We start from the raw sequence: 17,582 nt of genomic DNA on the forward strand, positions 1-17,582 counted from the left end.
ATATGGCCTTGTGCTAATGTTTAAAAGCAGACTTTACCTATCATCATTGTAGTGTTACTAATGTAAACTAGCTATCAGATACTATGGACCCCTCTCTACAGTGTGTGTGGGCCTTGTGCTATTATGAGAAAACTTTATCATTGAAAGTTGTGGAATAAAAGAGTGGAAGTTATATGGCCAGTTTTCGGCTAAATGCTTTGCTTTTTTCTTCAATCCTTTGATACTTTGACTTTCAACCCCACCATGGTTGATCTTGTCTTTCTTCTTTAATCCAGGATTAATAAAATATGTACAAACTATCTACATCCTCTAAATAGGATGGGGTTTCTACCAATTTTGACAAATGAACATTCAGTTGTTCAACCAACTGAATGATTTTCTCAGTGAATTAATGTGACTGAGTATTCCACAGCCATATGTATCCGTAATGTAATTTTCAGGTCAAATCAGCATTGTCTCTGTATGATTAGGCTGAGCTCTTGAATTACCAATACAATTCATTTGACAGGCTTCCATACAGTTTCTGTCTTCTCAGTTTCATCCACAAGGTTTAGATCAATCCAAGAATGCATTAACTGAAGATTCTGTGGTAGTCAGACCAAATCTATGACCTCCTGGTTGTAAAGCAAACTTCTTAAACATTCAGCTATGTCTGTGTCCATCCATCCTTCCTTAACAATTTTGGGAATCATTATCTTCCTCATCGTTATTACAGATGGATGGCCAGATCTATAGAGTGGTTTTGCTGAAATCACTTTGCTCTCACCTTTGAATTTCTTCCTACTTAGATCAGTAAAATAAGCAGTAAAATAGGCAGTGCTCCAGCATGGCTGCAATCAAATGACTGAAACAAATAAAAGAATAAAACAATGGTGAAAGTTTAATTAACTTCAGCAACTCCCACCACTCATATTTTTATGTTTTAATGTCTGTTAGTATTCATAATTATTGTTATACAAATTTAAGATTTTCATTAACGTCATTTCAAAGTTTGCCAATATGATTTAAAATGAGAATAAATGGTATCTGCACTTCTAAGCCTCTATACTGTAGCCTCCTATAAACCTACTTGTCAATATATTCAGTTGAAATAATTAAATAAGAGCTCTTAACTCCTCATTAATAGAATGTCCATCTACTACATGGACATAAATATCAATTCCATTTTAGAATTCTGAAAATAGATTGGGTTACTCTAAGTTGTTGTGTAAGAAAATATACCCAGTCAGAGTACGAAACAGCTTCCATTGATTACAGAGTGCTATTTAGTGTTGACAATACTGAGATACATCAAAAACTGGTGCTTATTTAAGAGTTAAATGAACCTAATTTGTAATGGTTGTCTTCAGCAAAGACATAGTGACTTGATATGGAGTTTTGGGTGGTGTTATCAATATTACCAGCTATGCTCTTATCATGGATAGCATTTCCTGGAAGATCTGGTAAATATTCTCCATAGCTAGTTGAACTAACTCAAACAGGATAAATGAAACATCTTAACCACTAAAATATCAGACAAGCTACATATGGCTCCGTGAGCCATAAGTTGCTTGCCTGATATTCTATAGACTTGACCATTTCATGTCTTCATTATAAATAGACTTTTGCTAATCAGCTACATTCTCAATAGTCACTCTTTCTCTATATTTTTGGTAACTTTTGCTTTCTCATTTTCCTTTTTCTTTCTCATTTCTCCTTTCCAGATGAAAACTTTGAACGAACTGAAGCCATACGCAAAAGTAAACGAGTTGCTGTTGTAGGCAGCTTGATCAACTCTTCAAACAGTATGAAAGCTCAACCAATTATGAGATCAAGTTGGGGAGGTTCCTGTGAGGATCTTTACCTTCTTAGTGGCAACCTATCATCTCATTCCACAAGTCCAAGCAGCAGCCAAGAAGGTTCTCCAACCTCAGGCAGAAAAAATCTGGTATGCTTTCAAGATTTTGTATTTCTCACTTTTGTTGTTATAGCAGTGATTATATTCCCTTGTCATCACAGCATTATCTCAGTTATAACTACATTACATGACACATTTTTCACCATAAGCATGTCCATACCACCTACCTATGACTTTATCAATTACTTATGACATCTTTGCATTATGTCCACTAGCATAGTAGTGATACAATTGATTGAAACACTGCCACATTTTTGAATATTTAAACAAAATATGTAAGAGGATTTCAGTTAGGCAGTGAATGATTATAAAACTCTTGTTAATCTTATAGTGCTCTTGATGCTCATAGTCATGAAATGTACCTATGTTATTAGTCAAGTGAACTTAACCAGCACAAATTGAGTTGTCCATGGCCAAAGCATGATACTAGTTGTCCTTTACATCAACAACCTACTTAATGTTAACTACTAGAGACACTAAGCAGATTATATAACCTTTTATTCCCTCTTAATCTTCTGCACTCAGGTGTCACTCCCATAGAACCTAGACATCTTATGCCAACTTTGAATCCATGAAAAAATTAAAAACATTCTCCTCTAGATTCATGCCAATTTTCACTCCATTCAAGAGCACAAGAATACTATCACTACTCATATTAAGAAAACACTTGTCCTCTTAAAAAAGCATGCACTTAAGACCATCACAGAGACTTCAAATGCTAGGACACTCTCTATCCATGCTGATCTCTGTTAGTTAGTGCACATACATAATATAGCAAAAACTGTCACAAAGACCAGCCTTCTTCAGAACCAGAAAATGTTTCAATCTCAATCAACAGCTGATCATCTATAAAACTCAAAGGAAACTCACAATGGAGTCCTGTTCCAACATCTTTGGCAGTAGTACTGCTTCTGATGCAGACTTCTTGAATTATCTCTAAAGAAAGGTTACTCAACTGGTTGGCTTTAAGCCACTCTCAGACACACTCCAACTTCTGTCTTGCTGCCATGCTGTGTCTTTTCTGTGTTTTTTTCTATTGCTGCTCTATCAACCTCTGCATTTCAGAGCTGGTTAATCTCATGCCACTTCCATTTAAGCATTCCCAATTTATTTGTTTTTCCTCCTCTCATGATCCATATTGTTACTTCACTCAGTCCCTGCAAGAACTACAATTTTCCCTAATTTTTTTCTTACCTAAGTGTCAACTCTCTAGAATTCCCTGTATTAAAGAGCATGCAAAGATCATGACTACAATCCATTCTTCCAGATCAATCCAGTAAATAAATGAACAAATAAAGAAACATGAATCATATTTTGAATTAATTGTTAAAATTCATATGTCAGTAACCCTTCCCCAGCTAATGCATCTTGAGTTTCTATCTGTTTAGCAAGATATTTAACTATTCCTTCTTCAAAAAACTTGCATCAGATTTGGTAATGTTAGAGGGTCAAGTCTTCAGCATACATTGAATTAATTGGAAGCTGATGTGCTATATTTCAGGATAAATGTCTGACTATGCTCTCTGAATTTCTTTTGTCAGTTAAGTTAGCAAAGATTGTCTTCTGCTAGATTGTAAAATGACCATAGAATCTTCTTAGAGATTTACTGGAGAGTAGAGAAATTAAAAGAAAACAAAGAAAATTCCTAATTTGCAAAGACTATACTTATTGGCAATGTTATCATCATCATCAATTCCCATATCATTTCAGTGTCATACATTTTCTTGTTAAAATGTTTCGACCCTCTTTTCTTTTGTAGTGTATGTATAAATTTCTATTCAACTATAATGCCACCACAATGGTAAAGTATATGCATGCTCTGTGGTTGTTTAATATATGTGAAAATATTTCTTCTCTCTGTTCCATAGAGAATTAGTCTGTTTATGTTTTTCTGAACATAATAAAAATTCTGTGCTTTGTATTTTGGTTTCATTTTGCCAAATCCCAATTTTTTTTCTTTGTCACTATCATTATATTATTTTAACTTTTGACACACACCCATTGTTTATTTATTTCACTTTTCCTCTATTTGCACAAAGTTTCTTCACAAACATATATAGTTCATTTAAGCATTTTTGTTGTTCATTTCTTATTTGCACAGAGGGAAATTTTAACAAACACCTGAGAAATTCTCAACCTTTTGGTTTATTATATCAAACAGATAGAGAGCTAAATACAAACCTCATGGTATCTTAGCTATAAAAGCAAAGTAAAGCAATCCCTCCTTCACTATCAACTTTTAATAATGTCTAATGGTTGGTATTTAAGAATAATGACTCAAGTCTTTCCATTACTTTTAATCTATCCCGTGATAAAAAGACATCTTAATTTACTTTCTCTATCTGTTCTTTTAACTATAAAATGTTTGGTTTGCTTCAATGTTCATCTTAGCATTTTTTTTTTACATAATCTGGAATTATTGTTATTCAGCATGTAATGTTTTGGATTTATTTTTTACTTAATTCATATATCTGTCCGTTGACACTTTAAGAATGCTTGATGAATTTATATTCAAATTTTGTCAGTTTTCTGTTGGTTTAATGTATATTTATTCACTTATTTTTCCATTCTAATATTATGTTTGTTTCACAACTCTTTCATTAGACAAAATAGTCTTATCTGATATACTATCTGACATTTACTATTTTGCCTTTTTTAATGTATTATTAATGGTTTTAATTACTATGTACTACACTTTACATGATAAAAGCACACAGTACACTCTATGGAGCAGTTGGCATTAGGAAGGGCATCCAGCTGTGGAAACCATACCAGAACAGATAATGGAACCTGGTGTAGTCCCTGGCCTTACCATCTCCAGTGAAGCCATCCAACCCATACCAGCATGGAAAACAGACATTAAATGATGATGATGATGATACACACACACACACACACACAAATATATTTACATAGAGCATAATTTATACAAAATACTAAAGAGAATAGATAATTTTTTAACTCAATAGCTGTTTCCGGAAGCTTATCCATAATTTGCAGATGGAATATGCAAGAAGACTTGGATATGCAACAGTCACATGGAGGTAATACAAATTAAGTCGGGCACCCCTTGTCAAGAGAAAAGTTGGAAAAAGCAGTTCATATAATTGTGCCAGAGATTTAAAGGTTGAAGGAAGTGGAGGAGAAAAATAAAACCAAAAGCTAGGGTGAGGTAGGAGAATATATGTGATCTTGGAAAGAGTAACAGAGGTAGAGAAGAAGAAATGAAAGACAAGGAGAGGGTGGAGGATTTCCATGATATTGGAGGAATGAACAGAGGCTGACTAAATGAAACAGAGAGAGGTGAGAGGATAAAGTTAAAGTCAGTGTGGTGAAAAGGAATACCTCTGGTGGTCATGGAAATCTCACTAAGCAGACAAATCTATTTAGAGATGGTAACATACTATACAACATAAGAAGAGATAAGCAATGAACAATATAAATATGGGTTGGGTTGTGGGAGAGGGAGATATGCTGAGATAGAAAGAGTAGAGAAAGAAAATGCTGCTAGCATAGCTAAGTAGTATGTAAGCTTGGCCACAATTAGAAAAAGAATCTTAAAAACTTTACATAATGGGAAAATGTGGAATAAAATTTGTGCATACACGAGAAGATTGTTTGAGAACCTATTGAGCAATAAAAAATTTTGATGTAGCAAGCGATTCCCTTCAATGCAACTTAGAAACATGATGGTTAGTGTTATATGGAAAACCCCCACAAACTGTCGACCAGGATAAGGTATAGGGAATATTCTGGGACTTGAGATGGAGTATGTAGCTAAGGAGTTAGAGAGTTTAGAGGCTCCACATGAGAATGAATTCAGGTGAGCCTGTAGGGGTGCTCGAAATCAAGTGTTGCCAGTGTAGACCCTAGACTGGTGGGAACACACTGGCATTTATATACATTATAGCTTCCTAAAAAGTTCTTTTTAATATCTGATAAGATGGATACATCGGAACCAGTTATATTTTAAATCACTCACTGTAACAAAAATATTAAACATTCGTTAAAATATACTTTTGTGCATTTTCCAACTTTATTTATTTTTTAACCCTATACACACACACACACACACACACACACACACCACACACACACACACACACACATAAAAAATGGTCTACAATTTATCATGAGTTTCAGTTTACTACTTTACTACTATTTTATGTATATGAGAGAGAGAGAGTGTTCTAGATGTTTGGAGGTGATTTTTCTGTTTCATAGCAGACTTTCTGAGTGTTTGAGTTTGAAGTTTGCAATGGCAACGAGTTGTGTCCTTTGCATGTCCAAGTGATCCTTTATTTTTAGTGTTTTTGTTTTATTGCATAGAGAGTCTATGATGTGTTTGTATGCAATGTGTGATGATAAGTAGTACATTTTTGTGTGTGTGTGTGTTTTCTATTTTGTTGTAGTTTGTTATGAAGGAATTCCATAACAGGAATTCCTGACATTATCTGCAATGAAGCCAATGTATTTTTCATGCACTTCTCTTGTTCCTCCTTTGTGATAACCTTACCCAACACCTGTGAATGCTTTCAGTGTCTTTTGTTTTCTTTACAATACACATTCTGTATGTACTGTGACTGTTATGAAGGGTGAGACATGTTTTCACACATGATTGCAAACAACTATTACTGCATGTACATCTGTGAAGTTTGTTTACAATTAATGTATGATGTCAAGATGATGAAACACACACACACACACACACACACACACAATGGGCTTTTCAGTTTCTGTCCAATTAACTCTTTCACAAGACTTTAGGTGAACCTAGACTGAAGTAAAAGACACTTGCTTTGAGGTGCTGTCAGCAAGACTAAATAGGTAAATTAATTTGTCGCTTCACTGGCACATGTAAAGGGATTCGAGCGAGGTCATTGCCAGTACCACCTGACTGGCCCCCGTGCCAGTGGCACGTAAAAAGCACCCACTACACTCTCGGAGTGGTTTGCATTAGGAAGGGCATCCAGCTGTAGAAACTCTACCAGATCAAGATTGGAGCCTGGTGCAGCCATCTGGTTCGCCAGCCCTCAGTCAAAATCGTCCAACCCATGCTAGCATGGAAAGCAAACATTAAACGATGATGATGATGATAACATGGTTGTGATGTGTAAATGTTCACCACACAGCCATGATTGCATCATATATAACACTCTCACTGTATGAACCAGACTATGGAATGTTTTTATGTACTGCTAGTCACAATGCATTTTCTTTCATTGGTTTCACTTTCAAATGATACTGAAAGTACTAGAGTAAATCTGCATTGCAAAATTACTTATTTACTGTTAAGTGTGCTAGAGCAATGTGAAATGAAATGTTTTGCTCAAGAACACAGTGCACCACCTGTCTGGGAATTGAAACCACAAACTTGGAATCTTGAGTACAATACCCCAAGCTCTTGGCCACACACTTTAATATATATATATATATATAAACAAAATTGAACACACATGCGCAAGGTGTGTGTGTTGTTAGTTCATGGGTCAACTGCATTTTAGGCATATGAGAATATATTCTCAATGTGCCTGATGCTAAAAACACCTGGAAGTAAGTCATAGGCAAGTGAGACAACTCACATCAGGTTCCTTCCTGGAACAACAGACATCAATGTTTTGTCATTGTTGTGACTTTTCAATGTCATGTACTGAACAAGGCCTGCTGCAAGCCATATCGCCAACTATGACTATATGCTAAATGGTTTGAAAACCATCTGCTGGCATGTCGCAACATTTCATGCCATAGAAAATAATTCAAATATGAATTAGAAGCAGCTCAGGGTTGTCGTTCATTGTTTAACATCTGCTTTCCATGCTAGCATAAGGTGTGTGTGTTGTTAGTTCGTGGGTCAGCTGCATTTTAGGCATAAGAGAATATATTCTCAATGTGTCTAGTGTTAAAAGCACCTCAAAGTAAATCATAGGCAAGTGAGACAACTCACATCAGGGTTTATGGTATGGTTCAATTAATTTGGTATCCAGACTAAATGTTACGTCAGCAAAATTTACCTTACAATAATTATTTTCTATAGTCTGAAATTTTGTTTCTTACATCTCTCTATTTCTTATTTCCTACAACTATCTAATATAAAGAATGTCATCCCTATGTAGACCACCTACCTCCCAACATAAGAAACTAGGAGTCCATCTGGAATAGGAAAAATATTCCGACAAGATCAGTGACTTGTGCTAAGTCACTTGATCCCATTGCCGTATTGAACCTCATCTTCAATTTGTTATTGAAATCTATTTGAGTGCTATGTACAGCTAGCATTTAATTTATATCCAACCTAGATGAATCTGAATTGTGCATAGCAAAAGTGAGAGTCTTATTAACTAGTACTGGATTAATTGTAGAATAATAATTCAATCTGTCAAGTTGTATAAACTTGCTACTATTTTGCTCCTTTGATCTTTTGAACCATCCAACTTGTCACTCATACAAGATGATTGCAGGAGTTTTTGATTGTAAAATATTTAATGTAGTACTATATAGTAAGGTATTTACTTGTCTATGTGCTGCCAGTTGCCTATGATCTATACCTATTATTGTGGCAATAGTTAATTTTATGCCAATGAAATTTTGTAAAATACCTGCACACACACGAAAATGTATATGTTTTTTTTTTTTTTATGTATTGACACATTTGATCAAAAAGGTTTTGCTTCTTTGCCAAATTTAAAATACACATCTCATTGGAATATATTCTTACAGTTCCAACAATGCCCCAGCTCATTGTTAATTTCATTATCCTTCAATTTTCAGATAAGTTTACATTAGGAGTTTGTGGAAGTTATTCATTTTTGTGGGTGGGGTGGTTCTTTTAAATGTATTTTCTTTGAATCCTCTACACTTCTCTTCACTGACAAATATTAATGTAATCTTCACTCTATGAACAAGTGGTTTTGTATATTTGCCATTAAGCTAAAATTACATTGTCCTTTTTGGTGAAGTGTTTCTATTTCTGTGACTGGATGGATATTTTGAAATGTTATATCTCAGATGTAATCTTGTCTGTATAATTTTGTAAAATGCTTGCACACAAAAAATATTTTAGTCTTAACATTGTTTTCAAGGAAGAGCTTATGATATCTATGTGTTGTGTAGAAATTTTTTCTTCTAAAGGAAAACAAATTACTAGCTGTACTAGAAATTAACTCTCATGGTATTGAGGAAGCTGGTTAAATCAGATGCTGTTTCATTGTGTAGTTCTACTTTGTTTTACATGTTTTTTTGGTTGTTTTGAAGGGAGCATCCAGTCTGATGCCACCTCCAATAGCACCTGTTCGCAAGAAGAAACAACGGTCTAAGACAATGTATTCCAGTAAAGAAAACTTGGATATGGACTTTGCGTAAGTTACATCACAATATGTTTTTCTTTTCTTATTTTTCTAAATTTCAACTTTTGTCATCATCTCCACCTTTGTCATAATGAAAGCATCTAGCCTGATGCTGTACTGTCTGCACCAACTTGACCAACTTCACATATGCATTTCTTTTGATGCACAACCTTTTACACCAGTATCATTTAGTCATGGGCATCTCATATGGTATAACTCATATATAAAGCATCTATAAAATTATGAAACAATACAATAAAGTTAGTTGCTGTTAACTTTTTCAGGTCCATAGGCCTTGAAATGGGCACTGAAAGCTAAAACTTTCAAACTGTTAAACTGAACCAAAACTTTTCAGTTATATCATAGCAAGCAATTGCTCTAACTTCTTTATAACTATTACAGCTATTTGGATTGATTCAATATGAGCAAGGACATGATTCAATACAGGCAACAGTTTTCAAGCTATTGAACTTTCAACAGTTTATATATGAAGTTAAACTGCCTTTTGTCTGTGTGTTCATTTTATTTGGTGCCAAATAACTGATGTAGCCCAAATAAAGGTCAGTAATTTTGTGATTTGAATGGTGGTGATAGTGGCAATAATTTTTCTTATCTTGTTTTCATCTTGGTGCAGGCATGATTGTGTGGTTAAGAAGTTCACCTTGCAACCACATGGTATTGGGTTCAGTCTCACTATGCAGTACCTTGAGCAAGTGTCTCCTAGTATAATCCCAGGCCCACCAAAGTTGTGTATGAGAATTTAGTTGATAGAAACTGTATGGAAGCTTGTCTCTCACACACACACATACATGTATGTATATATGTTTGTTCCCTCTTCCCCTCCTGACTACTTGTATTGGTTTGTTTACATCCCCATAACTTAAGTGATTGGATAAGAGATCAGTAGAATGAGTACCAGATTTAAAAACTAAATACTGGTTCAATTTGTTTGACCAAACCTTTCAAGGTGTTCCCCAGCATTGCCACTGAGCAATGTATATGATAAATAGATAACACAGAAATTTACTGTTAACTCCTTTGCTTCAGATTAATATATCAGCCAGTGTCACATGAGTCAGAATAAGTGAAATCAGCAATTGAGTATTAAGTAAGCATTCCAGTAAATACTTGTTAGTATTCCCATAACCTGTTACTTATTAAAAGTACCATTGAGGGTAGTAGAGTAGTTAAAACTTTAGAGCATCTAGTGGAATGTTTTGCAGTATTTGTTCTGACTGTTCACAATCTAAGTTCTAATCCCACTGGGGTTAACTTTACATTTTATCCCTCTGATCTCGGTATTTGACTGGTCAAAAGTATCAGTCAAATACAAAGGTCAGTTTGACTAATTCCCTCACCCAAATATCTAAAATTAGAAACTAATACAAATACTACTAAAGACTACATCCTCCTCTCGTATGTAGGTCAGTTCAGTTCAAAAGTAAGGTTCAAATTCAGCACAGTAACCAAATGAGCTAGCCTTTACATGGTCACTCAACCTACTAGAAAAAGCAGCCAATTATCTCTCACATTACTCTTTTCAGTCAAAAAAAAAGAAGAAAAAACCATGTTCAATTGTGTTGTCCTAGATCTATCCCTAAGAAAACAGGTTAATCATAGCAAAAAAAAAACAGCCTTTGATCATACGTGTACTCTGTTAGAATTGACCTAAACCTTAACAACAGTATATGAATTGAAGACTAGTTCAAATATGTTTGTAAGATGTTTCAACCTGTCAAAATTTTTCGCTACAATTTGTCACAGAAGTGAAGTTCTTGCTTAAGACAAAAAGACATTAAAATACCACAGTGCTTTTTACTGGTTCAAATATCTCTCAGATATACTTGAACTGGTGCTAAGTTTATATAATTTCCTTTGCTGCTTCATGCATCTACTCAAGTATTTGTTCCAGCTTTGCAGCCAGTACACACAACCAGTAAATAATCCTTTCTGCTCTAAGTGCACAACCTGAAATTTTGTTGGGTGGGGTAGTTGATTATATTGAGCCCAATACTTGACTGGTACAGGTTGTCATCGACTTACGACCACAGTTGGTTCCGACTGACTGGTCGTAAGTCAGCCTATAGGTCTACATAGCTTTGTTTTATATTTTTACGTTCTTAAGGTACATTCTCAGGTAAAAGTCACAGCATTCTGTATTATACCATTATACTTGCGTTAGTCAAAAATTTCGGAGTCTCAAGCAATCTTATAAGCAAATACAAAGTTGCCTCAATGTCTCTGTGACAGGATATTCATCCAACACTTGGGATAACCACAGTGGCAATCAATAACCAAACCTAGAGGAAACATTTGTTAGCTGACATTACCTGTAGATGGGTTAATTTCTAAGAAATCAAACCCATTAGATTTCAGTTGGACTATTTATTATTGCTACCAGGAGCTGATGCACCAATTGTCGTAAAGTCAGTTGTAAGTCAGATAGGTCGTAAGTGAATGATGTCCTGTACTTATTTCATTGACCCTGAAATGATGAAAGCAAAGTCGACCTTGGTAGAATTTGAAATGAGAATCCAAAAATGAATGAAATGCCCCTCAGTATTTTGTTTGTTATGCTAATGACTCTGCCACCTCGCCACCCTTTCAATCAGTAAATAATATTCACTGGTATCTGTCGCTTAAAAGAACTGACAAGTTTGAAATGCATCCATCAATCCAATAGAGGGCATTCTTAGCTGACTCTGGTGTTTAAATACTTTTTTTTTTACTATGGCAAACTGCAGTGAAAAGCCTTTACAAGTTCAGATATCTCTCAAACATTTTTTTATATATACCCAGGCCTGTTCCCCATTTGTTTTTTTTAGGATTGGGTAGCCACATGACACACCAGTCATTCTATTCATTTTCCAGCTCAAAGGGGCCCCACCCCCATGCTCAGGTCAAGGCATAGAATGCAATCTCCAATATCAGCAGTGGGGCCTGACAGCATATTTTGGTATATCCCTGCCGCACCATGCTGATTCCGTCTTCCTTTGAGCAATATTAATTCATTCATCTGTCCACAAACACTCCAAGATTTCCTATCATTTATAAACTCTCTTGCCTCTCTCACTCCAGCACTTCTAATCACCAAAGCTTTCCTCACTTCATCTATCCACATGAATCAATGTCTGCCTCTAGTTCTGCTGCCTACCACTTATACCTTCAGCACTCTCTTTACTATCCACTCCTTATCCATCCTTTCCATGTGGCCAAAACACCTCAACATTCGGTTATCCATTCTGGTTAGATTTTCTCTCATTCCTGCTTGCCTTCATACCTCCTCATTCTGCATCCTGTCCATCCATGTCACACCAACCATAGCCTTAAACATCTCAGACGCATCTAGTCGCCTCCTTTCCACTTCTCTCAGACCCCACATCTCTGTACCATATAACATTGTCAGCACAATCATGCCCTCATATACACCTCTTTTCGCTTTCATACTCAACTTTTTATCTCTTAGCATACCTTTCACAACTCCAAGTATCTTACTCCCCTCCCTCACTCTATATCCCACTTCCTCAGCCAACCCTCAACCCCCCTCCACTGTCACATATGATCCTAGATACTTAAAAACACTCACCTCCTCTGACATCTCACCATATATACTCACATTCATCCCACTGGCCATTCCATCTCTCCTGGGTATGACTGAACTACATCTGGTAGTGGGACCCTGGAGCCCTGGTTTCAGAGTTTGAGGAGTGTGGAACCACCTCTTGGCCACTATTGTTCCTGGGTCTACTCTGGCCTGGAGTGGTAGCACCTGTAAAGGTCCCAGCTATGGGTTAACTAGCAAACTCACCTGTGGCTGGGGGCGGAAGCAGTAGAATGCAGTTGGCTTATTCCCTGCAGGAGCAAGGGAACTGGGAATCCACTCCTAGAAATTTCTGCTCCTAAAAAGACAACAGGAAGAAGAAAAGGGGGTGGGAGAGGGTTAGCACCTAATCTCTCAAACATACTTGAACTAAAGTTTGTATTCTTGCTTTCACTGCTTTGCACATCTGCTCCCATATTAACAACAGTATTTTCACTGTTTCCCATGGTAATGTATATCTGTTCTTGCTACATAGTATCAACTTGATTGGTTGTGGGAAGGGGAAGAGCAGTGAGCGTTATGTCTTGGACTTGTTCAGTAAGAGTGATAATGATGGTGTTTGCACTATTAAACCTTCGTTTGGTAGTCCTGTGTCATACTAATTCAATCACTTATTGCTACTGCAAAATGTCATCACTACTGACTTGGTGAGCACATGCCTGTTTTCTGACAAAATGATTTTTTATATGTGTAGACAGGAGGCATCCAAAGAAAATGTAACTCTGAATATTCACTAAACATTTGCAACTAACAAAGGAATCTCTATACTGTTGCTTGATGTGCATAACAATCAAATCTATGAATCATATTTTACTCTTATTAAAAAAAAAACAGACACACTGGGTAATAGTTAGTTCCAGAGATATAAAATATCTGAAATAAGGATAGAATCATCACAGCTGGAATACTTTCAGCAATAGATCTGCTTGATGAGGACTAACTTGGGGCTAGACAACCATTAACTATTCCAACCACAAGGTATTACTACTTTTTATTTATACCACTTTCTTTTAGTTTATCCATTTATATTTTTGGCTTTTCAGGAACATACGTTTACAACGGAAGGGCTCCAATGCATCACTGAACTCATCTTCATTTGTATAATAACATGACTTTAGCCATAAATGTGACCAACCATGAAAAGCCTGAATCCACAAGATGGGAGTGATATTTGGAAAGAAACACCAGCTTCAGGGTGGTCAATTAAAAACTGCTGCTGATTTATATGATCATTTATCATCTATTCATTTATTCCAATCACTAATAAAACAGTGAAATAACAACTTTATACCTGGCAATCTCTAGAATCTTCTTATTTATTTGGTCAATTGCAGCATTAATTTGTCATTTATTCTATATGGTTTTTTTTTTTTTGCTTTGTTGTTTTTTTTATTTTTTGTACCTTGCTGATGTAGTTAAATACATATATCTTTGTTTATCACAGGTTAGGTTCCAAAAACGAACAGTGATAAATTAATCATTTCCAAGCACTTTGTAAATGGAACAAATGGTAGATTTGCCACCCACAGCTACAAAGCTTTCAGTCATGTATTTTCGTCCTCATCTCTACCTTTTCCTATAGAGAATATACTCATCTCCACTGTTATTAAGATTAGATGCCTTTGCATTTTGTTTTTGTTCCCCAGTTTTGTGTTAACAGGTATGTGTATATAGATCCATATAAACAGTACACAATCTCAGTTAGCCCATTGTCAGACTTTTCTCTTTCCCATTTTTATACATGAATATATACACACCTTGCATAATGCCCCGTTTTCACATATATTTAAAAGCCTAAAATAATTATTATAAAATACCCATATTGGAAACAATTGAAGAAATATTTATAAACACATAACCCACAAATTCTACCTCCATAAAACACATGGGTTAAAATTTCTACATATTAATCAGATTGCTTATAGAACAATGAACACCTAGAGAGAAACATACACCTACCCACATCTTTTTGTGAACGTCAAAGCACAAGATAAATATTTATACTAACAACACAATGACATACCTAACTAATAACCCCTATCTTCCAATAAAAACAGAAAATACTCTGAATACCTACAAGTAAAGAAACTGACCAACTAAAACATGTCAGTTACTTGCATAAAAAATTCATATACAAAAAGAGTTGGCACACCTAATTACTAAGTTTTTAGATACTGATGTTTGTACCTTTAAACTTTACATTGTCAAAGCTAAGGATTTAATCCAATAAAATCAAAATGACTAAAACTAACTGGTACAGCCTATAACTACTGACCAAAAGGGACACACGTAAATATGCATAACTGCCTACAAGGTTCTACTTACATGAATAAATTCTAAACAATAATATATCCCCAAATTTAATCAATAAAGATTTCTCCAAAACAGCACTCCATAACAACACATCCTAAAACGTAATTACTACTCCACTCAAACCCACACTCCCACAGAAAATGTGAAACCAAGATTAATGCATTGCAGTTTGACAATGGTTTAACTGGTTGAAACTGCAAAGTCACTGTCAATAATATTCTTGTTTATGATTGGATTATCTACATTTCAAGCCAAAGAATGTGATGTACAGTATATCTTAATCTGAGAAATAACTTATATGTTGCCAACATACTTCACTGTATTTAAGTATTTATGTATCTGTCATATATAAATATATATATATATATATCTCAATAATACAGTGATTGTTTCTTATCAGGAACAAAATGTTTAATAGGACTGCTATAGAAGTGCTCAATTGGATGAGACAAATATATCAAACTAAGGTTACAGAACAAACAAATGCAAGGTCATCCACATAACATTTCATATCTCGAACATTTAATCATAGAATATTCATTTATAACATCATGGAAGATGAAACATAACTCATCTGTACAAGCATATAAGAAAGTACAAGAAAAATGTGTGAATACAGTTCATCACGGTTAAAAGTTAATACTTTAGCGATTAAGAAATATATATTTTTAAAAAAAACATTACAACACCTAGAAAATAAATACGTAAAAATATAGTATAAAGTAATATATAAATGTATATAGGTATATAAAATATATATATATATATATATATATATATATATATATATATATATATATATATATATAGGAAGCATATAAATAAGTAATATATGATATATAATGTAAAATAAAAGTTCATCGTTTAGAAAATCTTTTAAAAATTACTTTTCAAATAAAGGAAACCTATAGTTAAAAATAGGTTTTGCAATGGTTTATAGGGACTTTTCAGGATTGTAATCAATGTTCTGTTGAACTTGTTGGATAAATTCAGGTGTTCTGATGACTTCAGAGCATTTAGAATGCTTTTTATACTTTGCTAGTGGTGATATGTTTCCACCTTTAGTCTCTAACTCTTTACAAACTTTGTAGATGAAAGATCTGGCAACTTTTAAAAATCGAGATGTTTCTAAATCATTATGCTCAGCCTTTATAACCGCAATAACAGCATGCCTCTTCATTTCTTGAGTAAGCTGAGGGTCTGCCATTATTATTTTCTGAAAGAGAAATTATACAATGAATCCACTGGTGTATTACCTATATTTAATTATGAGTGTTGATATTGATGCTCATAAATGGTAAGTAATCACAAAAATAAATTAAAGTTTATCAATATTCAAGGGAAGCAGAAAATGGAGATATGATTGATGAATAACAATTGATTTATGCTGTGGGACTGAACCTGGGAACCATGTGGTTAGTATCTATCTATACATATATATATAGTTGGAATTTGCAAAAAACAAAAGATGAAGATAGGTGTGTAAACAACAATCAGGTGAGAAAGTCTTTTACATTTCAAGCCTACGCTCTTCAACAGAAAGGAACACGAGAAAATAAACAGAGATATCAGGAAACCATGGTGGTCCTCTGGAAGACATTGGTCCTCTGGAAGACATTTAAGCCGCTTGACTATTGCTCCCAGCTATGGTCACCAACCAGTGTATAATTGATTGCAGAACTTGTAATCCAACGAAGCTACACGAAGACGATAGCCTCTATGCAGCATATTTAGCTACTGGGAAAGAGTCAAGAGATCGAGACTATTTTCTAGAGCTTAAGCAGGAAAGATATGCCATAATATACATCCGGAAGATCCTAGAGTGACTTGTCCCAAACTTTGGCATCGAGAGTTATACTAATGCTAGAAAAGGACGCCATTGCATAGTGCCAAAAACTCCAACTTTGCCATCAAGATATAGGAGAAGATATTGCAACAGCCTGGGCTTTAAAGGCCCTTATCTCTTCAATATCCTCCCGGAGGACCTGAGAGATCTACATGAGGTAATGTAAGTGCCTTCAAAGTGAAACTAGACCTCTTACTGTCAAGTGTCTCAGATGAACCAACTTCACGGCAGGAAGTGCAGGTGAGAGAAGCAGCGTCAAACTCCCTCATGCACCAAACGTCAATTTCTAAAAAGAATTAGTGAAGTAAAATTACGTGGCAACACCAAATGGCGGTGCTCCAGCATGGCCACATCTCCTGAGCTGAACCTAGATAAAATCAAATCATTATATATATGTATATATATATATATATGTATATTATATTAAATTAGAGATAAAACCACTATTAGGCAAATCAAACAATGAAAAACATAAGCCAATACATAAAATTAATTAATTTATATTATTTTAAATATATCGAAGATTGACTGTAACCATAACTCGAATTATTACGAATTGTACAGTCATGAAACGATCGTAGT

At 34.9% G+C, this 17,582-nt stretch overlaps 1 protein-coding gene across 5 annotated transcripts in view; it reads left to right on the forward strand.

The window, feature by feature from the left end:
• Positions 1-14,148, forward strand: part of LOC115211160 (ankyrin repeat domain-containing protein SOWAHB) — a 161,817-nt gene extending 147,669 nt beyond the window's left edge. For all 5 annotated transcript variants that reach the window (XM_036503466.1, XM_036503464.1, XM_036503465.1 and 2 more), the window contains 3 exons: positions 1,704-1,927; positions 9,149-9,252; positions 13,885-14,148. In XM_036503466.1, coding sequence (XP_036359359.1) covers positions 1,704-1,927; positions 9,149-9,252; positions 13,885-13,945 — 389 coding nt within the window. In that variant the 3' untranslated portion in view covers positions 13,946-14,148. The remainder of the gene's footprint in view (positions 1-1,703; positions 1,928-9,148; positions 9,253-13,884) is intronic.
• Positions 14,149-17,582: the final 3,434 nt, after the last annotated feature.

This window comes from Octopus sinensis, linkage group LG1 (genome assembly GCF_006345805.1).
Source record: "Octopus sinensis linkage group LG1, ASM634580v1, whole genome shotgun sequence".
Taxonomy (NCBI): Eukaryota; Metazoa; Mollusca; class Cephalopoda; order Octopoda; family Octopodidae; genus Octopus; species Octopus sinensis.